Source organism: Tauraco erythrolophus, chromosome 2 (genome assembly GCF_009769465.1).
Source record: "Tauraco erythrolophus isolate bTauEry1 chromosome 2, bTauEry1.pri, whole genome shotgun sequence".
NCBI classification, from domain to species: Eukaryota; Metazoa; Chordata; class Aves; order Musophagiformes; family Musophagidae; genus Tauraco; species Tauraco erythrolophus.
In genome coordinates this window covers 30,351,308-30,375,891 of record NC_141466.1, presented here as the reverse complement: position 1 = coordinate 30,375,891, position 24,584 = coordinate 30,351,308, and the positions used below count along the sequence as shown (strand labels likewise).

Here is a 24,584-nt window from a genome sequence, read left to right as displayed (position 1 = left end):
TTCAAAAGCTCTATCATGAAAAGTATCAATAATATAACATCTGACGTGTTGATAGCTTGTTTTCACATGTCTTCAAGTATTCCACAGACAGAAATGAGTTAGGCCTTAACTCTCCTAGAAGGCAAGTGTGCTCTTCACAGTTCAGGCAGCCAAAGCATGAAACCACTGAAAACAGGAACACGTCTCCAGCATCACTGTGATTATAAAAAGGACGCAAACCCTAGAAAAACCAGTCCTCTGTCTTTTTACCCCACACGCTGTTTTACGGCAATTAAGAAGACATGCAAAGAGCACCAGGGCAACGTGCTGCAGCTACGGGACTAGACACTGCCGCAGTGCCAGCTAGCGACATGCCATCCCTCGCCATCCCGCTTTCCGAGTCGCCCTAAAGGACACGGAAGATACTGAAGACTTAAACTGCGAGGCAAAACGTCTCCTCAGGAAGCGCAACAGGAGGGGCACCGGGGGGCAGGAGAGGACCCACCTCACAGGGTTCCACTCGCACAACCCTGGAAGGGACGCGGAGGGGAAAAAACCCATAACAAGCGCACACGGAGCGACCGGGGAGTTGCTCCCGAACAGCGGAGCCGCCGCCCGCCCGAGGACGGAGGGGTGGGAGGGGTCGCCAGGAGGCGCGGGCAGCAGACAAAGCTGCCGGGAGGAGATGGCGGCGCGGTGCGTCCCCTTCCCACCTGGACAGACCCTGCGAGACCCGCCCGGAGGCAGGAGGGGCGGTCGCCGGGGAGCTGCCGCCGAGCACCGCGCCGCCCGCTCACCTGCTTCGCCAGGAACCGGCTCAGCTCCGCGCTGCTCTTCTCGTTCCTGCGCGCCACCAGCTGCAGCGGCTCCGCCAGCCGGAACCGCAGGTCCGCCATCCTCCTCCGCCACCGCCGCCGGACCGGAGGAGAGCGGCGGGAGCAGGGAAGGGGCCGCGCGCCCGACCGCCGGCAGCGCGGACCGCCGCGGCACGTGGGGCGCGAGGCAGGCGCACAGCTCCGCACCAGCTTCCGCTTCGCCGGTGCCGTCACGCGCCCGCGACGTCGCGGACGAAGGGACGAGCGGCCGGTCCCCGCCTCTCACGTGACGGCGCCCACGGTGGACTACAGCTCCCGGCGCGCACCGCTCCGCTCGGCGAACGGCCGCCGGGACACCGCGCCCCGGGAGGTGCAGTCTCCCAGAAGCCGCCCCCCTCACCCCCGCCGCAAGGGATGGCTCCGTTCGGGAGCGGTGCCAGTCTCGCCGCTTTCTCACGGCGCTGGACGCTCTCGTGAGTAGGGCTCCCTTTGCTGCGCCCTCGTCCTGCCCTGTTCCCCGCTGCCCGCGGAGTTAACGGCCATTGCTGCTGCGGGACTCGCCGGTAGTGGGCCCGCTCAAGGGCCGCAAGCCACAGCGCTTGCCCCGAAGCCTTTCGAATCTGGGTCTCAGGATCAAAGAGTCCTGACCGAGGGCGAGCGCGAGTGGTGACTAACCCGAGCAGGTGGTTCGGGCTCGGGAGGAGGAAGGCCGGCATTACATTAGCGTTTCCACTGCACCCTCTCCAACTCCCTCGGCCAGCCGCAGCCAGCTCACGAAGCCCGAGTGCGGATTTAAGGCACTAGCGACGTTTCCAAAGGGGCTTGACAGCGGGTTCGCTCAGAGCCGGACTTAGAACCTCGGGCTTCCCGGGCCAGCCGTCGGAACAGCCTCACGTCCAGCCCACCGCAGCGGCGGGGCACGGCGCTCACCCTCGCCAGGTGAGCGAGCGTGTCACTCCTGCGGCCGTGCCGTTCAACGCGGCCCCGGCAGCCTCCTGCGGCCGCTTCCCTCCCCTTTCCACCCGCTACGGCCTTTAACATGAGGGCCGTGTGGCCGCGGCGGGCCCAACGGCTCGGGAGGTTCGCCCGCAGCCCCTGCGGCCCCCGAGGCTCGGGAGGTTCGCCCCGCCCGGCGCGCAGGGGGCGGCGCGGCTTCCCGCGCTCGGCGCCGAGCGGAGGGCGCGGGCTCCGCCAGGCGGCTGCGGCTGAGGGCGGGGCCGGGCCTGGCCGCGGGCGCGAGGCAGGGAGGGGGCGGGGCGGGGGGGCGGGGCGATGGCTGGGGGCGGGGCGAGGCCCTCTCACGCGCCTCACTTTGGCGCCAACTGCTCCAGGTCGGGGGGCGGGTTTTGCTGACGCCGCGGCTGCGGACGTGCCGTGCGTCTGCGGCTGTTGGCTGCCGCGGCCCGGAGCCCCGCCCCCTCGGCGCCGGGCCTGCGGGACCAGCGGCGGCGGCGACCTGCGGGGTGCCGCGGGTAGGGGCTGACCGGTGGGTGAGGGCTGCGGGCCGTGGCGGCCTGCCGAGCGCGGTCTCCATCCTTCCCGTCCCTTCCCCTCCCTTCCCCTCCTCCGTCGGCTCGGCGGGGGGCTTGGCGCCGCCTGGCCCCTCGCGGGTGCCGCTCCCCTCCCCCCCCACCGCTCCGCGGGTCCCGCCGCCCGGTTCGGTTCGGCCCGGCCCGGCCTTGCCTTGCCCGCCCCCGGCTCTTCCGGCGCCCTGCCCGCCCCTCCCTCCGAGCGCAGCCTGCCCGCCCGGGTCCGCCGGCGGCAGTGAGGCGCGGGGTGCGACCGGCGCGGCGGCCGCTGCGGTGCCGCTCCCGGGCCGCGATCGGCGGCTTTCCCGCCCTGACTCCCCCGGAGGACCTGGGCGCTTCCGCCGTGAGAGGAATCGGGGCGGGCTGGAGCCCCTTCCCGCCCGTGCGGGGGGGGTGAGGCCTGGTGAGCGGGTACGGGCCGCTGCCTCTGAACTGGCAGGCTGCTGCTCGGCTCCGGTCAGTGCCTCTGCTTGCCCCGGCAGCCGAGCTTTTCCCGGTGCTCTTTTCCGTGCGGTGGGTGCTCCGGTGTGGCAGGCTGCTGCTCTCGCTTCAGAGGTGCCCATGTGTCGGTGCCAGAAGCGTGTGTGCTTGTAAAGTCGCGCTGCAATAGCTGTTGTGGCGGATAGTGCATGTGCTGTGGCAGGCAAAACGTTTCTTCCCTGCTACTGCTCGTTATTGCCTTGGCTGGCGGTGTCAGGCAGGGGAATCTTGTTGTTAAATGGTCAGCGGAAAGGAAAGCAGAAGTATCAAAACAGATTATTTTAACTGGTTGAGAGGTACATTCATATAACCTGTTCATGCTTGTTTTCATACCAAAATTTCCTTACAGAATCTTTATTTGATACATGTGAATGAAAGATACAACATCTTCAGGATGTGTGTTTATGGGACAGATAATTTCTTACTTCTCTTGGTAGAGCTCTACATTTGTTATCTTGATGTAAGAGTTTTCTCATTCTAGTGTTGGATTTTGTTGAACGGCAAGGGCCACAGGTAGCTCTGGTGTAATTGACTTACTTCAAGATGCTTCTGTTTTGTGATGTTGTTCTGAAATTGCCAGTTAATCTGTTGTCTTTCCTCTGATATTTTATTCATAGATGGCGAAGCCATAGGGGGTTTGTATCATGGCAACAGATGAGGATGGACCAGGACAGTTTGGCAACTGCTCCGGTGGTAAGACACGTTAGATTACTTTCTGTTTTGCAGTGAAATAACACAAGCAGTCTTACGAAAATAAATAGGTCTGAAAATAACTTTGAAAACTAAATGAAAACCATTTAAGTCAGGTCAAATACTGATGAGTTTCAACGGTAATTAAATGTCTGTGGCACAATATCAGTGTAAGCCGTATCCCATTAGTAAGATTTAATTTTAAACCATAAACTGTGTACTTTGGATTTCTAATAGGTTTTGACGGGATGTCTGGAGCTGCCTCTCCCCTGTGTTGTGCAGTGTATAATTTAACCTTCACTGTGTTCTTATGAAACATGTAGTTGGACATGTAAGGGAGCTTGTTCCTTTGTTTGCTGTTGGTAGAAGCAAACGCATTGTTGTCTGGTGTAGTACCAGCAGTCAAGGTACTCTAAAGTTTCCAGCTCTGCAGTTGATCTGAGGCATGTTTGTGAGATTTCCAGCCACTGAAGGACTGTGCATGTGGATATTTTTCTTTGTAGTAATAATATTTGTTGCAGAACTGTAGAGATTCACAAAGAGGAGATGAGAGTGATAAGAAGCCTTGGAAAAAGATGTGAAGAGAGACTGAGGAGATTTAAATGTAAATAGATTTGCAGAATCAGTTAGCATGTGAAGAGATGGCAATACTAAATCAAATTCTTTGAATTATAATACAGACTGTTACAATACTTTCTGTTATTTAGTGAGAAATGCTACTTTTAACAGTAATGGTTTTATCATACTAATTCTTTTATGTTTGTTTCTGGGTTGTAAAACTTTTGTATTCAATGTATTCTAGAAAACAGCCTCAAATTCAGATCAAATTGACTTAGTTGATAATGTTAAATTTTATTTGTACTTCAAGCCATATGATTTGCTTCATGCAAAGTTCCTGTAAAATTGATGTAAGATCAAATCAAAAGAATTGATCTTACAAGACCGTCTTTACTCCCTGATGTCTAAAGATCTTTTCTCTGCAGCAGCAGTAGCTTGCTGGGTAAAATCCTCCTGTCTTTTACTAGTCTATGCTCCTACTTTTACTACACTGTACTGCTCTAGGATCATAGCTATCATTATTTTATGAGGAGGTTAGAAGTTGGAGTTTACTAAATGTTTACTTTGACCTTTTTTTTGTTTTTTTTTGCTTTAGTTGAAGTTTCCCCCTCCAAGGAAGGTGATGAGAGCTCAGTGGATATTTACGATGGCTTGGACAACACTTTGACAGTTCCTGGTAGGTTGAATGTATCTTGCTTCTTGGCTTGGAGCATTGTAAAGTCTCTGTGCTTCGTAGACTGGTTTCAAGTAAAACAACAGTTACATATGCTTCAGTGAGCTACTTGTTTAAACTCAAGACGTGTATGTTACACTCTGTATAAATACAGCAGAGAATTCTTAAATCTGTTAGCTGAATGGTTATAAGATAGTCTTCATGTGATACTGGCTATTTTAAGAAACTTGGACATGTAAAGCAGTGCAGAGAAGCCTCAGCTATTGTATCTATACCTTGATACGGGATATTTTACCTTGGAAAAAGCACCTTTATTTTGTGGGTTTTAAGCAGCTTCAGGACAAGAACTAACAGTCACTGATCACTAAATCCTCAGTGAGAGCTCCAAAACATACTCTGTGTGATACAGTACATTCAGTAGATAACTTTTAACCTTTTGTTGCTTTCTCAATAATTTCACATGCTTATGTAAATGAATTTCCTCTATTAACCTCTTTGAAGGTAAGAAAGAAATAGACCTAGCACATGTTCTTTTTTGGGAGTCTTAGTGTTCCATTTAATGAAATCCTCTTTCTAATTTTTAAACGAGTGTTTCTCTACTGACCTTAATACTGTAAGGCCATTGAATTTTTATGGAAGGACTATACTATATCCTACAGACATAAAGCATCTATAGATCTTTTTCTCTCTTTCCACTTTGTGTTTGTTATAGCATGTAAGAGTATTTTCTAAGCCTATATTTCGCATACTGAGATGCATTGTTTAGTAAATGTAAAAGGTGCAAGGAGGAATAACTTAATGCAAAGCAAACATTTTATATAGTCTAGTTGTGAAGGATTTTTTTCCTTAAAATAAAAAGGATTGATGAGATTTTTGCCGTTTGCAGATAAAACGTTATTCGCATGTCATCTTGCGTTGTGTTAATGATACTCTGCATTATGGTTTTGCTCAAAGAGTTGAAGCACAGCTTTGATAGCTAACTTCATTTATTTGTCTGCAAATGAATCTATATTTCAGAGGTGTCATAAGTCAGGTCCTGTCAGTAATGTGTATTTGGTGAACAGAGCGCACGGGTTGATTTGAGGAAAAAGCATCATTATCTAAATAAATGGGGTGTTTGGGTGTTGGGTTGGGGTTTTGGGGTTTGTGGTGTTTGAGTTTTTTTAATTTCTTTGGATCTAAAACTAGGGAGTTCACGTTTGTGAGGGAATATAAAGCAGCAAAGAATATTTGTTCAACACAAGAAGCATGGTATTCATCCCCATACCAACTCTACAGTAACTCCACTCGATTCTGATGAACCGATCTGTGTTTGTGAATGTGTAGCTTATTGGCATCTAAGTATTCTTTTTATTAGTAATTTTTTTTCAACTGCAAGCCTTCCCTATCTGCAGCCTAGCCGAAAGCTGAATGAATTGTATAATACGCATATTTATTCTAGCTTTCTGCTATCTATTGGCTCTGGAGTTGTGGAACCTCAGATCACTGCTAAGGTGCTTTGTAAATTAGATAGGTTTACTGTGAATTAGCTGTTCTTTGACTTAACTTACTAGACAGTCATAAAATGCACCTGTCTTTGTTGTTAGGAGTCCTCTATATCCCTTAATTTTTCTAACACAGTGTTTTCAGTTGAACTTTAATTTTCATCATTACCTTTTATGTCAGTGTAAAGCAGATCAAGTATTTCTCATAAAACTAGCATAAATGTTGAAATTCAGAATAGGAATTTCTCCAGATAAGAGCGTAGGTTTTCCTCAGTGACACAGTGCAACCTGTCTAGAAAAATACCACCTTCTTTTTGTAATTAATTTTCTCTCTGCAGACAATTCTGCTCCAAATTCTACACCAGCTGGAAACAGCTTAAATTTATTTGATGAGATACTAATCGAAGAAGGGACTGCAAAGGAAGCATCTTACAATGAGGTGTGTATTAATGTGACAAAAAATAATTCTGGTGTTTTGGGGTTTTGTTGTTCTAAATTTTCTCATGTAAAGTGCAAAAAATGTTTTCAGTATGCTCACATTATTGGAAAAACAGGGAAACACTTTTTAAATAAAGAAGTGAAAACTAGAATGTGCTAAGAAAATGTTATATCAACAAGTTTATCAGTAAGTGAACCCCTTACTCTGTGACGTGGTGTGTTCTCCTTTAATGAACTTTACTTGCAGTTTGTGGATCAGCTACATTATGGGAAAATATACTGTGATTTCTTTCTATTTAAATACTTTTCAGACATCTGATATGAAGCCGGTCTTGACATTTCTCCCAACAAATCTTAGCAGGCCGAAGCGGATAGGTTGTGGATTGATCTTATGTGTCATTAAGTTTTGTCCTTGAGACTGAAGACAACCATGCAGTAGGCAACTGCTTCTAGCAAATCAGTGGAACACTTACTTGCGTAGCATCACCTATCCTGGTCCATAAGACAGATCTTAACTCAAACTTGTGGTTTGGAGTAAAAAGGAAAGACATCCACAGATATAATGGGCTATAGAAGAAGCAGGAGCAAAACCTCCAGGAGTCTACTAAGTGATGAAAATGTCGCTTTGAAAGTCTGAAAGCAGTTGACTGTCAGGCGTGACAATAGGGAAGTTGTCCGTTCTTCTGTGAAAGTTTTGTTGCCATCTGCTTTTAAAGAAGGGCTCATGCCAAATGTATTTTATTTAATTTTGTGATCTCAACAGGAGCATGTCCTTTGCAGTCTGCTTTTGCAGTCCAGGTTTGTTCGTGGTAACTTTTTGTTGTGTTTTTCTTATCTGTTTTGTATTATATAAAATCTGACAAACAGATCCATACCTGTAGGACTCTGAGAACTCCTGCTCCCTGATAATTGTGTCTTTAATTTCACAGTAATCTGGCTTCCTGTTACTCTCTAGCCTATTACTGTTGGGCAAGCGCAGATAGATTTCCTCTTATCTGAGTGTTTGTGGTGTTTTAGAGACTTGTACACCTGTTGGAGCATATTGAAGCATTTTGTTTAATATGGCTTTAATGTGTTACTTTTGGGAAAAAACAGAGCTTTGTAATATAAATTGCTGTATTAACTAAATCTAAATCTAGAGGAGTAACTTTTCTGTGTAATTAAGTTCACTTCTGTGCTGTGAATTCTCTCTTTGACAGTTGCAGGCAGAATATGGAAAATGTCAACAGCAAATTAAAGAGTTGATGAAGAAATTTAAAGAAATACAGGCACAGGTACCATAGTTCAAATGGCAACATTGTCAAGATTTATGTAACCAAACTGAATATTGCTTTGAGAGTTAATTTCATATTGTTCCTAGAATTAATCCATCACGTGTACGGTTTGTAAAGCACCTCTGTAGGCACTACAGGAGGAGCTTGTTCTTGTCTGTACTACTGTAGGAGCTTGTTCTGCCAAGGACAGTTGGTGGGATAGTCTACTGACAAAATCAATAGGAAAATTCACTTTTTTCGTGATATTACATGTAGTAAGACTTCAGTTGCTTAAAAACTATCTTCCATCTCCTTAATTAGAAAATAAGCATGTCAAATGAATAGTTACCAGGAAAGTATCCAGTCCTCTTGTTTAAAAAATATGCCTTTAATGCACTAAGGAGAGGGTTGCAAAGGTGCCTCAGCTGTCATTAGAACTGGAAGAGGACGTCTGTGTTGCCTTGAGCATAGCGCCATTTTGATAAGGCGAAACTGCTCCTTGGCTTGCCCTTGTATGCCCATGCTGTGCCATTCTTTATAATTAGATTATCTTGGGCAATTCTGTAACATGCTCTACTGCGTATTGCAGATAAGTCCCAAAGGTTCTATGCTTTGCAATGTTAAGCAGCTTCTGCTCTGTGACACTTAGTTGCAGTGTTGCAGAAAACAATATCTGCTTTTCCGAGCAGGCTTTGCTGAGGACAATTATTAAGAGAAAGGGCTATCTCTAGGATTGACACATAGGGTTCTAGAACATTATATCTAGAAATGCTAGAATGATAGAGCACCCAAAGTTGGGTTTGATACCTTGAAAGAAATACAATTACCCTCTTTCTCTGAAAGTGCTCAAAAGCTGTATCTCTCATTGGCATAGTGACAAGGAAAGCAACAAATTGAGTAAAAGAATGAAGCAAAAAGGAGGATTATAATTTTTTAGCTCTGTGGTTATTTGGTTTATTCTGTGTTTCATTTTTAATAAGATGTATGCTTAGCATATTTTAAATAATTACCAGGAACACAAACAGGAGCAGCAATGTGAGTGATGTAAAAAAAAAAAAAAAAAAAAAAAAAAGAGAGAGAGCACTCCTTTGGATCTCAATAATTCTGACTTCTTCAAAACAGTTGCTGTGTGTTCTACTGTCAGTTTGCATGTGATGGGACTTTTTCTAATGGTTGTCTTGCACTGTTTTCATTGTATGTTTGGATGCCCAAGCTAATTCTTGTGGTGTTTTTTTTTCTCTCTCCACCCCTCCCTTTTCTTTTTTGTATATATTTAAAAATAGAATGTCATTCTACAGAAAGAAAACCAAGCTCTCAAAAAGAATATTTCAGCACTTCTCAAAACAGCAAGAGTAGAAATTAACCGTAAAGATGAAGAAATCAGTAATCTCCATCAAAGGTACAACTGAACAGTGGAACTGAAAGCATGCTCTTTGTCTGATCATGTTTATATACTTGTAAGAAACTTTTGTGTGTATTTTAAGTGAAACTAATGAAAAAATAATTACTTAGTGAATAAGTGTGTGTGTGGCTTGGTACTGGTACAGTCAGAGGAAGTAGGTATGTATTTTCTTTGCTTGATGAAGGTCTTTAGTTTCTAATTAAGACAACAAGGAGGAATGAATTCTCTTTTTGTTTATTTTGTTTAGTGACTGATTCCTGATGGGTTGTCTAACTTATCTTGTGTCTTTCAAAGAAGATGTTATCTGCTAGTTCAGCTTCAGAACTACTGTTTTATGATCTCAGATGTGAATTCCAAGGAACTTTTCAGACAACAAATGAAAATAAATAAAGAGACTGTACAGTGTTTTCATGGTGAGGTATGAAAGCCCTGTCTCCAGTGTTGAGGGAAAGCAGCAAGAGGATTCTTGTTAATTCCTGTGTACTACTAATCTTACTGCAAGGAGTTGAAAATATAAAGTGTGGGTGGGAGTGTAGCTGAGTGTAATATTTCTGAACCCCTTGAAACCAGAGCAAGGGTCCAAGATTCACAACCCCTAGCTTATCACAAGGTCACTTGTGTGACATCAGCCATGTCATTGATTTGTTTGCATTTCAGTTTGACCATTTGGTATTTTCTTGCACCAAAAGGTGTCATAAAGAAGCAGGTTCATTTGATGTTACTGTGCTAGAGGCTCTATGCATGTTAACTATGTGATACGTTTTTTTAATAAATACAGAAAACTACCAGATATGATCTGATGGAGGTCCAGAGGTTTTAACGTGTGTAATTCTTTCCGTTGATTTGCTTTGACGTAATAGCTGTCATTTTCATACCTTCGAGTGCAGTATTCTGGGTTTTAAATTAAATTATTTGAAAAATATTTTCTTGTTTTGAATACTCACCCTCATTAAAGAATTTGTAAACTCCATTGCAATACCTTTTGATGGTGATGAAAATTTATGAACAGAGTGTTTGATCTAGGTATTTTGGAGGCAACCATCATGGAAAATTGTGAGGAAAGTGGCACTTGGGGGTCTTAGAAGCATGCCTTGTCTGCTGCATGGTCTATAATAAATTAGTTCATATTTAAGCAGTCTACCTGTCTGTAAAGATTACTTCAAAGATAGTATCTTTGAGGGAAATTGTTAGTGCTTATCCGAAGGGAAAAAAAAAAATCAAAACTAAAAAAACCCCCACCACAAACCCAAAAACTCCCACTTAGATACAATCACATAATTACATTCATCACACATGTATGCAGCTTTAATATGCAGCCTAAAGGACGGTGAAAACTTGTCAGTATAGTTCAAAATTAAACAGAAATATAGGAAAGGGTTTTGGATTACAACAGCTGCAGCGTTGTAGTTCAACGTTCAGTTCACATCACAATGTCATGTTTTTGGAGTAAAGCCAGTTTTAGAAGCTGATCGTTACATGTTTAAATTTACTGTATCGGCCCATAGGAAGCGTTCAATTTTATAAAGCAAAACCAACTCCATTTTGTATTGGAGATAACTATGGAATTATTTTACACTTGAACTGATTCCTTACAACTGGACACTGAGTCAACATAGAATCTCAGGCCAAAACCAAATATCTGTGTGTAGCAGCCACTTCATCCTTGACTCTCTAAACAGGAACAATAGATTTGGTGGTTTGCTGCCATCATTTGTTGGTGTGACTTTTACTTCTCTTTCCTTCAGCATGGATTTCATAGTCATTCTTTTTAGATAGTAGGAGAGTATTTAAGAAGGTTGCTGTTGTCTTTAATCATGTCATTTTAATGAAATGTTTTGTTGAATATAGCAAAAAAGTGTCTGGGTTTTTTTAGTTTGGTTTGTTTGTTTGTTTTTCTGGTGAGGTAACTTTGAGTTCTGCCAGTACTGAGTAAGAGTTCAGGCCATACAGGCGACATGTGCCCTTTTTATTTTTTTTCTTTTTATTTTGATGGCCTTGCAGCAGTAGCATGTGCCCCTGATGAGGCTTGATTATTGTAATTCACTACTTGTTTTCTGTAGCTAGCAGCAAGTTCCAAACATGATAGCTATTTGCTTATTGGGTAGGGTCAGCACAGTCACATTATAGCTATTCTTTTGGTTGCCAGTTTACCAAATAGTAAACTACTGATTTGCTCTTTTTATTACTATTATTTTTTTAAATTACTAATGCTGTTGAGAAGAACAACTTTTTTTTCTTAGGGGAAGGCTCTTTTTACTGCTGGACGATAAAATACTAATTTGAATTACTGAAATTATTAATTAGACACAGTACAGTATTTTTCCACAGATCTTGCTTTTTCTTTAGATGAATTTCATTTGGAAAATGTGCTTACATATTATATGCTTTTGCTGTGTGCTAATGGCAATAAAATTCTGGTTTTATCTCATCTTTTTTTCAACTTGAAGCTGAGAGAAAGCATGAAAATTTTTTGAGAGACATGAATTCGTTGCAATTCAGCTTTAGTTATGTTTAAATAAATTTAAAAATAATATAACTTTTTTTCTTTTTTAAATACAGGCTATCGGAATTTCCCAGTCATCGAAGTAGCTTCACCAGAACGTACCTTCCAGGATCAACTAATGGAAAGTGCTCTGAGATGTGTAAAACAAAAGATTCCAAATTCAGACCTTCTGATTTAGGTGACAGTGTAAAGCTGGAGCATAGAGTGAAAAATGACTGTTCAAAAGATGTACACCACGGTTACTCATCTCATAATATGGACACTGGAAAGACTAGCTCTGAAAAAAGAAACACTCCAAATTTACTGAGATACCCTCCTGAAGAGCTCTGCAACAATGGTACTCATACATGTCTACCAAATTACGACCATAGTTCCAACAAGGATAACAGAAAGGAAAGAAAAGAAATGAAAAGTAACGAACAGTATAGTAGGGGAGATGTCAACAAATACAAAAGAGAAGTACATCAAAGCACTGTAAACAATGCTAACTGTAACAGTGGTGACAGTGAGGAGGGGAATTCAGATCCTCAGAAAAAGCTGAAAAGTGTTTCAGAGAAGGCTAGTAAAAACGAGTCACAACAAAAAAGTCAGAGCATAAAACTCAAATGCAGTCCAAGTGTAGAAAGAAGAGTAGAAAGGGGTGTTTCTTTCTGGGAGAAACAAACTACCAGTAAAGACAGATTTCCAACAAAAGGTGAATTGTATGCTGATGAGAGATCACAAAATTTATTTAAAAAAGACATTAAAACACATGATAAAGATGAAAAAAATGGTGGCCAAAAAAATAAACCAAATGAAAAGCTACAAGAGCAAGCAAGGAGGTCTGGTAGAGGGACTAGTCCACACTCAAAGAATGAACATTCAAAGAGTCTTCATGAATCACGCAAATGTCGCGTGGAAGAGTCTCGAAAAGGAAGAGACATTGACTGCAAGAAAGACAGGGGAACAAATGATCATACTTACCGAGAAGGAAGGACTTCACCTTCTAATTCCAGTAGCAGAGAGCATAAACATACACGCTTGAAGGAAAGTAGTAGTAGGTACGAATGGGAAACAGCACATTCCAAATCAGAAAGACACAGAACTGAAGAAAAAAGGAAAAGGGAAAGAGACAATCAGGATGAAAATAGACATTTTAAAAAAGAAAGAAAAGTTGCAAAAGAGATTTCTCACCCGTCTAGAAAAGAATCCAAGAAAGATACAGATGTTACAAAAAGTGAGAGAAATAAGTCCTGTAAGCTAGAAGAAACATACAGAGCAGCAGATAGCTTAAAAGACCATAAAATCTCCAAAATTAAAGGTAATCACACTGGGACAAAAAGCAAAGACTTAAAACTTAGCTTTATGGAAAAGCTAAATTTAACTCTTTCTCCTGCTAAGAAACAATGTCTCTCTCCAACAGGTGGACTTAAAACACCTTCCAAAAAGGCCACTGACGAGGGAAGTACAGAGCACACACTGCAGGCAGAACTGTTAGATTCTGCCCACCCTGTTAACTGTGGTCCCACAGAGCGAACTAACTCGACACTACAAGTTCTGGACAGCGCAGCTGAAAACAATGTGGAAACAGCACTGACCGTTTCTGTCAGTTCTGAAAACGAAGCCTTGGAAGCAGCAGCAGCAGATTCAGCACAGTCTGAAGCATTGCCGGCAGTGGCAACTGATGAACTGGGCTCAGAAACCTTACCAGCGGCAGAAGCAGGTCAGGTACAGCCCCAGGCCCTGCCAGGACCAGCAGAGGTACTGGGTCCTGGTGAGATGCAGGCTGAAACGTTGTCTTTGGCAGCAGAGGCTTATGATCTGATTGAATTGGAAGCCTCAGCAGTGACAGTGATGGATCTGAATCACTCTGAATCTTTGCCCCTGGAGGTGGCAGGGAGTGTGACAGAGTGTGAAAACTTGCCTATGACAGTGGGTGTGATGGAAGATGTTAATTTACCAGCAGCAGAAGTGGCACAATCCGAACCTGCCAATGAAAGTATGGGAGCCCTTCCAGAGTCAGCAGCAGAGAAGAAAGAGGAAGATAAAACATGGCTAGCTGCTGACATAGAAAGTTCAGCAGACCAACGTGGCTCTCAAAACCTTCTCTTACATGACTCAGAAGCCAAAAGTTCTGGTGACTTGGAGTCCTGTGATGTCGCAGGTGATACTAGCGAAACAAAACCGAATTCTTTAATGGAGGTAGTGAAGGATGATGATCACTTGGCTGCAGAAGAGAGACCCGCTGAGGAAAAGGGTATCTGCGAAATCAATATGAGTACATCTAGGTCACTTGACAAAATGATATTAACTGATAAGAGTGAACCATTAGTTGACCAGAATGCTTGTGATCTGGAGCCAGACCTAAGTGAAATTGGTGTAACAGCATCTTCTCTTAGTGGTGAGATGTTTCCTAGAACTAAAGAGAGGGAATCTAACCCAGTTTCTGTTGATGATGACAGCTCAATACTGAGCATTGATCTCAACCACTTGAGGTATATTCCAAAGGCAATCAGCCCACTGAACAGTCCAATGCGCCCTTTGGCTAAAGCACTGAAGTTGGAAAGTCCCTGCAAAGGTCTTGTGAAGAGTTACAACAAAGGTACTTGTATATGTATATTCTAATTTATTTTCTACATAAAGGCTTAGAAGATCCATTCATGGAAAGCAGAAATGACTTCTTTTGACTGCTTTCTCAAAAATGCAAATTGTTTCTTCTTAAGCTGTATAATTCTCAGTGCTCCTTTTTGTTTGTAGTGGAACCATTTAACAGTGTAGCCAAGACTGTAGCTGATTGAACATTAGTGCTATAAAAAAATTGAGTTTGTTGCTACTGACAGATGAGTGGTTGAAGTAAGAGTTATGTACTAACTTCTAAAAAAAGTAGATAGAACTTCCTTAATTTCGGTTAGTTCTGAGTAGATCTCATTAGGTTTTTCTCTGAAATTGTAGAGGCAAAAGTTATTTAGGATCATATTCGTTCAAGTATTTATTTGTGAGAAAGCTGGAGACTTAATTTCTAGGAATGTCAGCTAGGAGAAGGCTGTGCTCTCCAGCTGAATTAATTTCAGTGTGAATTTTTGTATAGATTTTATAACTGAGTCAGTCAGTGGGGAAAACAAATAGAACATTAGGATTTATCATTAATGAAGTAAGAGCTAACTCCTAAATAAGATGGCAGGGAGATAAAACACAATGACAGCACTCACAGGGAGAGAAAATAAGTGGCCCAAAGTTTACGTATTTTACTTACGTGAATTTAATTCTTCCTGTAATGTCCTGCTGCAACTAATAAGTTTTCTTGGAAGTTTAGGTTTCCTACTAAAATTGGAATGGTAAAGTGGCATTTAAATCCTTTTTCTTATGTTTCAGAGCATAATGGTTATGTCTTTTTGCAAATCTTAGTTTGGTTTACTCTGGAATTCTGTCTCTTGTGCCTGAGACAGCTACTCCCTTGAAGTGTGAATTCCTTTAGCAGTTTATAGTTCATTCCTACAGTAGTTTATATTCTTTGAAAAACCTGGGGGGACATGAAAGCTTTGAGATCACAGCAGATGAACATCAAATAAAAGTATTTTTCTAATTTTGTACTGTTTCCCCGAGTTACTTAATTAGAGAGATCCATCCTGTCCAGAACTTGCTACTAAATTCAAAGCAGTGATTTTCAGCTCTGAAGTTGGATGCCTGGTTGTCTTTTGTGATCTGACTAATGATATGCGTGTCGAATGTTCTGCATCCGTTAAATTGACAGGAGGCTATGGTTTCTCTTGGCCTTGAAGTCCAGTACTCACCTTTCTACTGTTCTACAGGATAGGGGTACATGTATTAATACTTTGTTTTGACTACTTTCATTTGGTGCTTTGGTTTGTCAAAATATTGACGTGATTAGTTTGAGAAGGTGTTGATACTTGTAAAACTGAAATGGAGGCAGTGGTGGAACATGTTTTTGCTTCAGTAGAATCTGTATAAAGTAAACATTTTCAAATGTTGCTTTGTTAATCACAAGTTCATTTTTTAGAGAAATCAATTTAGTTATGGTCTTTTATGAGATTAAATGTTTGTTAGAGGTCATTAAGCAGTCTAATCTATGTGCGATTGAACATAAGGGTGTTTTATTAACTAGTGTGCCCAGCAAGCCTAAAATTAACTGCGAGTCTCATTAATCAATACATAAACACTTCAGTGGAATTTTTGTACAATGGAAATGAGCTTGCCTTTTCATCTTTTGTAACATGCTAACTGTAATTGCTTATTTTTCTTAACAAAGTAGCATTTGGTTTGAATTTTAAATAATGATTAAATACATATTTAATGATATCTAAAAAATACAAAACATTTAATAAATTTACTTGTGAAGCAGAGTAATGCATACTGCATTGGGCAGAACTTTAGCCTTTCCTTTCACAGATCTCATTTTTGTCATTCAGGAACCTGAATTGGAGGCTTTCTCCAAAATTTCTAAGAAAAAAGTTTTTTATGCTCTTGTGCTTAGTTACAGTGCTAGTAATCTTAAATGCATCAAATACTGAAGTAGGAGTTGTGTCATGTGTGCAGTGCCTAGTACCCTTTCTCGTTCAGTAATTCAGTTTATTGAAAGACTCAAATCTTTTTATGAGCTCTGGAAAAGATAGTTGGATGCAAATATTAACAGGTCTTTCTTCTTCGCATTTTGTTTTTGTTCTGAAACTGTTAAAAGAAAACTAGCTGTTGTATGTAAATATTAGTCCATAATGATGTTAACATTAAAATTTAGCTTGTGCAATGTTCAGATAACTTGCTTAAGTAAATGGAAAGAAGTTCAAAACTGATCAAAAACTTTCAAAACTGCTAGATTTTTCTGTTTTCAATGGATGTATTTGTGAGATAGATCACATGTTTTTGGTGAAATATTGAGGTCTTATTTGCCCTTCAAAGCTCAGAAAAATCCTTTAAACTAGCAGCTGCTGAAGCAAGTCACCCAAGCTTGTTATAGCTCAAACTTCCTGAGTTGTCATTGGCAGATCCAAACAGTTCTAAACAGTCACTTTACAGAAGAGAATGTTGCAGGTTTTTCTGAAAATGTCCGTTTATAATTGCATTCTTTATGGTGATTAGCAAACTGTTCTCTTTTTATAGGTTTAATTCCTGAAAGTACGGTTGTCGTCTGTCCCTCAAAGAATTTGTCGCAGGAGGTAAACAAAGAAAATCAAAAGCCAGGCAGCATGTCTGATGAACACTTAGAGATGGAGTCCCAGCTGAGTATCTCTTCAGATGAAATAGAAGAAGGAGAAATCATAAGTAGTGATGAAGATGAAGAAAAATCTAAACCAGAAAGAGACTCTGAAAATACAAGAAAGTCAAGACCAAAAGCTTCTCCTGAGACACGAAATTTGACCAGCAGCCCACAGAATCAAAAGAGCAAAACTGTGCGTTGCAATGAAGATAATGGAAAATTTGTTTCTGTGAAAGCAAGTACAGAGAAGAACAGAGAGGGGCATAAAAATCAGACTTTCAGGTCTTCAAAGGATATAAAGAAAAGTAAAACTGTGAGCATTGCTTGTCTTGAAAAAATAGTTCATGTTACTGCTGAACCTTCCAATGTACAAGAAATCATGCAGATGCTAAAAGCTATACGAAAACAGATGAGGAAAAATTATATGAAGTTCAAGGTACAGTTCCCAGTTCAGCATTTTCACAGAATTATAGAATCTGGTATCATAAACTTTACATCATTAATAAAATACTTGAACTTTTCCAAGATGTCTACGTTAGGTGAGACATTAAAATTGCATATATGTGATATTATAGAGTCCAAACTTAAGCAAGTTAAAAAGAATGCAGTAGTGGACCGTCTTTTTGAACAACAAGTATCAGATATGAAAAAACAGTTATGGAAATTTGTAGATGAACAGCTTGATTACTTATTTGAAAAGATAAAGAGAATTATAATAAAACTATGTGATGTGAGAAATGTGGGAAATGAGAGTGAGGAAGGGAAATTTGAAAGAGCAGAAAAACAAAAGCACAAGATCAGTCATAAAAATGATGTGCAAAGATCTGGAAGGAAGTCCCTGAAAGCCAGATCTCAAAAGCCTGAAGAATATATCCTTTCAAAGCAAATTACAGATTACCCACGACCTAAGTGTCACCGTGAGAATAATAAAGCAGATGCACCAAAAGCTGCCTTTACAAAATGTCTGAACTCCATTGATAACACCAGGAATTCCCAAACCAAGGTGCACCTCTCTAAAGAGAATACTTTACAAGGCACTCTCACTCCATTGAAGGGTGTAAAATATGAAAAGGAAGGATTCCAGCTATCCAGAGATGCTAACAAGTCTGATCTTAGTTATGAGCTTCTCACAGAACAACAAGCGTCCAGTCTTACATTTAATCTTGTAAGTGATGCTCAAATGGGTGAAATTTTCAAAAGTTTATTGCAAGGTTCTGATCTCTTGGAAAAAAATGGTGGCAATATCGACAGAAATGAGTGGGAATTCAGGACTCCAGAAAAACAGTTTTTAGACACTCATAAGTGCAAAGGTAGTGCTTCTGGACTGGTGCAAGAGATTGCTCCAAAGGAGGCTTGTGTGGAATCTCGACCAGTAGAGGATATTAACTGGTCTATTGTTTCACCTGTAAGAGCTCCCTCTTTAGCATCCCGGCTTCAGACCTCAGTTGATCCAGATGTACTAGATGAAAGCTGTATGTTTGAGGTTCCTACAAATGCAGCTTCATGTAAAGAAGATGAATGCAATTTACAAAAGAATAAATCTTCTGTTTCTTCTATCCTCCTTGAAGATTTGGCTGTTTCCTTAACTATTCCGTCACCTTTGAAATCAGATGCTCACCTCAGCTTCCTAAAACCTGAGAATAATGCCACTTCAACTCCGGAGGGTGTTCTCAGCGCACATTACAGCGAAGATGCGCTTCTTGAAGAGGAGGATGCCACTGAACAAGACATTCATTTGGCTTTGGAATCTGATAACTCAAGCAGTAAATCAAGTTGTTCTTCATCATGGACAAGTCGGCCTGTTGCTCCCGGTTTTCAGTGTCGCCCCAGCCTACCAATGCAAGCAGTAATCATGGAGAAATCCAATGATCATTTCATTGTAAAGATTAGGCGTGCCGTGCCATCTACCTCACCAGCATCTGATCAGGTGGCTTTGGTGAAAGAAGGGCGGACATCCTCAGCCAAGACTGAAAAAGAAGAAACGAGAAGTGGGGAGAAAGAAAGGGACAGTCAGAGTGCCACAGCAGCCACCGTGCAGGAAGCTGTCAAACTGCATGTGGTTAAGAAGAATCAGTTGCATCATGTCAGCACTGGTCGAGAGCAAAATCCTGCCTTACCTCAGCCTCTAAAGGAGTCGCATAATAGTGTTGGAAAGGAAGAAACTGCTGGGTTATGTGGACCCTGTAGCAAATCTTCAAACACGGAGAGCCATGACGCTGGAAGCCCAGATGAAAGCTCTGAGCGATCTCAGGCACACAAACTGAAAGAATCTGAAAACGTAAATGAAATGGGTGTTAGATCTCAAGCTTCTTTTACTGCTGTAGTAGGATGTAGTATAGATTCGTACATAGACCTAACAGATGACATTGTTAGTGAAACTTCCTGTTGTGCAGCGGAATCCGCTGCGGATAACAGGACTCAGGAAACTTCTACAGGAAACCCAGAAATTAGTGATAAAAAGGAAGAAATGGAAGAGTGCACCGATGCATTTATAGACTTAACAGAAGACCTTTCCAATGAGACTGTAGCAGATGAATGCAATCTTGAAACAAAATCCACTTCAAATACTGATGTAGGGTGCCAGATTAGTATAAATAAAACTAGCAAAAAAAGGAAAAGGGAGGCCATCGGAGAGAATTGCAATTCAAAAAGGCAACAAAAAGAAACTGAACCAGCAGGTGAAGGGAGCGATGCAAGCGATGCGAAGACTGAAGAGGTAAATTCAGCACCCAAACTATGTTCCAATAAGAAGAATGAGTTGCAGCAGAACAAAGACTCTTCTCCTTTGACTTCATCTGCATCATTACCTAGTCTGTATGCCAAAAACATCATTAAAAAGAAGGGAGAAGTAGTTGTTTCCTGGACGAGGTAATTTCTGATTTGATCTCTTTGATTGTTTTAGGGTTTTTTAAGCCACGTGATACACTGAAAAGTCAGAGGAAAAGGATATTTAGCTGATTGTTGAAGTTATTTGGTAGCTCTACATCCTTCTGTAAATAGTGGAGTGGGAGCCGCCTTCTGTCTATGCAGGATGGCTTTATGAGGTTGATGTCTTCTCTTAGAATACCACTGAAAAGTGCCGAAGTCTATGTTATGCTTCTTCGTAGCAGTTGTCCGGGGAAAGCATATTTAAGAGGTTAAGGACTTCATGTAATCCTGTTAGAAGCCTTTGGAAGAGAACAATTTTTAGTCATTTCTTAGGTAGGTTAAATCAGATTTGCCTGATGAAAGGTGGCTTCCATACATCATTAACTAACTCCGTCACTTACCCAGATCTCCCAAAATAAGAGTGTTTTTTGCTTTTATTTTTAAATCTTATATGCTAAGGTAACAAGACCTACTATATTGCACTGCTCTGTAATTTTTGTTTCCTCTCTCCATTTCCTTTCCTGTCCAGAAATTCCAGCCAGGCTTAGTAGGGGATGGAGGTCTTTGATGTTCCTACAAGGCCTGGAAGCATTGGTGACTGGTTGAAGGGGAGCAGCTAAAGCTTTACCCCATTGCAAGAGGGCATGAGAGCAAATAGTTTTCTGTTTTGAAGTCTATGCTGCTCTATTTCTGCTTAAATCTACTAGTTGGCCATTCAGCCCTTATGTTCCAGTTAGTAGGATGTGGGTGACAAATGAGGTGACTATACGTGTCGAAGATATGTGCAACATTATTGCGTATTCTTATCCTTAAACTATAGTTAGCAGGTTTTGCTGTTCTTGCTGCAGCTTAATATAACTAAAATTTTCAGGATAAATTTTTCTGAACTATAGTTCAGATGTAAAGTAAGTTTCTAGGTAGCATTTTAACAGAAAATCAACTCCTTAATGGAAAAAAGACTGTGAAAGCTAATAACGTGGAAATCAATAAGATAGGAAGGGATTATTACAGTTTTATTATTACAGAATAGGTTTTCTGTGTCACAGCCTTTGTCCATCTTTGAACTATTTCTAAAAAAAAAAGTTTATTTAAATACTTAGTAATTACATTTTTCTTTAAAATAGAGGAAATTAAGGATAATTTATTGGAATATGGGAGGTTTCAACCACAGATGCATAGTAGCTACTGTATAATGACTGTGCCTATATACATTTTACACGTACCCAAATTCATTAATGAGACAAACAGCAAAGCAGTGACACACTTAAGAATAGACTCCTGGTCCTTTATTCTCATGTGAATAGTAGATATGCTCTGAGTATCTTTGTTATATTAAGCCACTTAGAGAAGTCAAACACCTCTGTGTTTAATTTTTGAACATGAAAGCTGCTGCCTAGCCATGCAAACTGCGGCAAGTCCGCCTAGAACTGCTGGCCCCTGCTGAATTGATGAGTTCTTTTCAATTCAAGTTTAAATGTCAGCTTTAGAAGCTTAAAACTCTTTGATGACCTTGGCTTTGGGCAAACTCTATGGTGATAACCCTGCCCTTCCTAACAGGCTAGCATCATCTCCACTGCCACCTGTTGGTACTGACTCTGTTACTCTGTGTTGGTAGAGAGGAGGATCCTCCATAGGTTCCTTGCTGCTGTTTGAACTCACGTTCCCTAGTTTGGAAATACTTAAAATTTTATGTATGCCCGTATGTATTCTTTTTTGTTATGTACATGTGTACTATATATGTATTAATATTTTAAAAATGCATTTTTGCTATAGAAATGATGACCGAGAAATTTTACTGGAATGTCAGAGAAAAGGGCCATCAAGCAAAACCTTTATTTCCTTAGCCACTAGGCTGAACAAAAGCCCAAATCAGGTAGGTGCTGTCATTCTTGTATTTGGTAACAACTGTGTTGCTACGTTTACGATTGCAGTTGAACAAAAACCTTTGAAAATCAGCTGCTAATTTGGAATTGTTTTTTCCTCATGTCTTTTGTTGGAGGGTTCTTGAAAAAAGAATCTGAGATTCTCCCAGTTGTTACTTTTTAAAAGTGTACGTTATACGGATATTAATGGTCCATGGATTCTTCAGTACCTGTTTGATTGGTACCTTGAAACTGCTGTGTCCGATCGTAATCCTCAGGGACAACAAGATTGTTTCTGTTGTTGAATCAGCACTTAGATAAAGAAAAGCAATTTGGAGAGACCCAAACCCTTTACGTATTTAATGTACTAAAAGAGAAATAAAAATAAAGCTGGAAAAAAAATACCAGGATTTTTCAGAAAGGACGTTTTTCATGAAAATGTTTCCTTTTTTCTTTCACTGTTTAATTACAAAGCTTCAAAAGACACAGATGTCAAATCGATGTAGAATATTTCCAGAGGTTTGCATATAACTTTATACGTGTCTTGAAGTGCTCTCTTAATCTCTCTTCTGCAAATCTAAAAAGATAGAAACATCCTAAGTCAGGAAATCCTGCGTGCTGGGGATTTGTCTTTTAGAATGTTGTGTTGCATGGTTACGGAGTCTTTGCGGGGTTTAGAAGCTGTTGGGGTGGATGGCTGGATAAAACAGTTATCTGTCCATTTATGCCACTCTTCCCAGTTAGCTATTTGGTGGATGGTAGATATGATACAGCAATATGCACGTAGCAGTAAGAAACACCAACTTAGAATTGAATGAGGTTGCTGTGTAAACTGTAGCTATGCTCAACTAAAAGATGTTTGACTCTCATCTACAGACCAGTTTTCTAAAATCTCTAGTAGGCAGATTACTCCATGATCTACTCTGATAAATACCTGAAACAACTGTTGTATAAGAGGGTAGACAATAACTAATAAACTGCTTTTTGTGGAGTACAAAATAAGCTTTTGTTCTTGCATTTGAGTTTTACTCAATTATACCTGGGGAAAATTCAAGTCTAATTGACTTTGTAGCCTTCATTTCTTATCTCCTTGTTATAAGGAAACCTGTATTAAACCAGTAGTTAGCTCTAGCTCTCTGTGATTAACCTGGAGGCTGTTTCAGATGCCAAAGGTATAGGAAGACCTCCTACATCCCATTAACCTGTTAACAGTGCTCCTGAATTTCTCCTGCTAAAATTTATTGGAAGCAAATAAAAAACAAAATAGTGGCCTTTTTTCAAAAAAAACCTTTATGCCGTCAGATTAGTCTGTCTTGGTAGGTATGGAAATCTGGGGACTTAATGATGTGTCTGGTTTTTGTCCTCCCTTAGGTTTCAGAAAGATTCAAGCAGTTAATGAAGCTGTTCAAGAAATCCAAGTGCAAGTAAACTTACCACCAAGTTGCTTCATGATTACAGGGTTTAGCTGTTACCGGCAATGATGGACTACAACCTCTGCGTTCATATGGTGGGATTATTGGGAAGTATCCAAGTCAGAATACCAAGTATTTCTGCATCAGAAATCTGATGCACCGTTAGTTACTTACTTCCCTGACCATGTTTCCTCTGAAGTGCTTCATCAGAATAACGCAGAGGGAACTTTACAAACAAACTGCCTAGGAAAGAATGGGCACATACAAATGGAGCAGTATCGTTTCAAGGGAGGAACATCTCCTGTTGGATAAATGCGTTCTATAAGCAAGGACGTGGGGTGGGTGGGCGGGCAAGTGAAAACACTGGCTCTTGCTTAACTTGTCAGAAGCACTGCATATGGTGATGTCGAATTACTATTTTAAAAAGTAAGAATGCTTTGGAATCCAGTTGGTAGATAATAACTGGAAAACGACAGGTACACCATCTTAGTTACCTTGAAACATGTTTTAAGAATTTAGGCCTTTTTCTTGTAAAATACAAGGCAGGGCAGCGACAGCAATGATTCCAAAAGCTGCTTATCTAGTAACTGGATTCCGATAGTAAGGAACAGGTGGTTCTTGCTGCTTTGTCAGATGCTTATAGTGGGTTTCAAGGAGAATCTGGCACTGAGTGTAGGGTTTGTCTTCAACTTTAAGCACGTTATCTAAGCCATTTCTTAACTACTCCCGTGTTCAACAGAGATGAATGGATTTCTCTTTGAGGGTGTCCATCTGTCATCATTGACAATGGAGAAAGACTAGACAATTGGCTTAGTTTAGACTCTGAACTTTCCAAGTTGTGAAGTCAAATAAAATGAGTCCCAACTGCTGTAAGAGAGTGCAGCCAGTCATTAATGCAGTGACTAGTTTTTCAGTTTCTTTTAAATGGTAAAATGCTGTAATGAGTGTTCATTTACAAAGAACTATCTTGCGGTTTAAAACGTTCTGCAGTTCTGATGATATTTAAAATGCCTTAGTATTGAATTTTGAATAGTTGGGGGTTTTTTCCCCTTTAAAAATGTATTGGAATTTTTTTTTTTTTCTGTGGAAAAGGCTAGTATGTTTTTCTGCTCCAAATTACATTTGGGAAAAGTACTTACGTTGGGTTTTCAACATAACGAACGTTCTGTTATATTTAAAAAAAAAAAATTGACAAGAGTTTTTTCTTTTTAAAATTAATTTAGAAACAGACCTTTACAGTTTTATAAAATGTGACTTTATACTTACTAACCAGGAGAAAAACTTTTTTGTAAAAACAAGCATTTTCAAAAGCTTGTCAGTTTGGCATGTTTTGACAGCAGTTGTGTCTATCTTTACAAATTGTTTAGTACATTGGAAATTCATTATTTAAAAAAAACTCTTATAACTGCTTCCAGTTCTACTAGTACATGCTAAAAGTGTGCGTGTG

At 41.0% G+C, this 24,584-nt stretch overlaps 2 protein-coding genes across 4 annotated transcripts in view; one reads left to right on the top strand and one right to left on the bottom strand.

Moving 5' to 3' along the window:
* MDN1 (midasin AAA ATPase 1) overlaps window positions 1-875 on the bottom strand; it is a 104,039-nt gene extending 103,164 nt beyond the window's left edge. For both annotated transcript variants that reach the window (XM_086631283.1, XM_086631284.1), the window contains exon 1: window positions 777-875. In XM_086631283.1, coding sequence (XP_086487409.1) covers window positions 777-875 — 99 coding nt within the window. The remainder of the gene's footprint in view (window positions 1-776) is intronic.
* A 2,569-nt stretch (window positions 876-3,444) lies between these two features.
* Window positions 3,445-23,467, top strand: CASP8AP2 (caspase 8 associated protein 2). 2 transcript variants are annotated; one of them, XM_009992709.2, is made up of 9 exons: window positions 3,445-3,496; window positions 4,647-4,727; window positions 6,547-6,647; window positions 7,846-7,920; window positions 9,183-9,298; window positions 11,861-14,385; window positions 16,899-19,863; window positions 21,637-21,736; window positions 23,097-23,467. In XM_009992709.2, the coding sequence occupies exons 1-9, from the start codon at window positions 3,448-3,450 to the stop codon at window positions 23,151-23,153; spliced, it is 6,069 nt and encodes a 2,022-aa protein (XP_009991011.2). In that variant the 5' UTR covers window positions 3,445-3,447; the 3' UTR covers window positions 23,154-23,467. The 2 variants fall into 2 exon arrangements, with proteins under 2 accessions (XP_009991011.2, XP_086487413.1); XM_086631287.1 differs by lacking the exon at window positions 7,846-7,920.
* Window positions 23,468-24,584: the final 1,117 nt, after the last annotated feature.

Excerpts from the sequence above, each read along its gene's own strand:
- CASP8AP2 (XM_009992709.2), top strand. The coding sequence starts at position 3,448 with ATGGCAACAGATGAGGATGGACCAGGACAGTTTGGCAACTGCTCCGGT. Across the intron at positions 7,921-9,182 it reads TTAAAGAAATACAGGCACAG|AATGTCATTCTACAGAAAGA; the intron begins GTACCATAGTTC and ends ATTTAAAAATAG. Across the intron at positions 21,737-23,096 it reads TGAACAAAAGCCCAAATCAG|GTTTCAGAAAGATTCAAGCA; the intron begins GTAGGTGCTGTC and ends GTCCTCCCTTAG.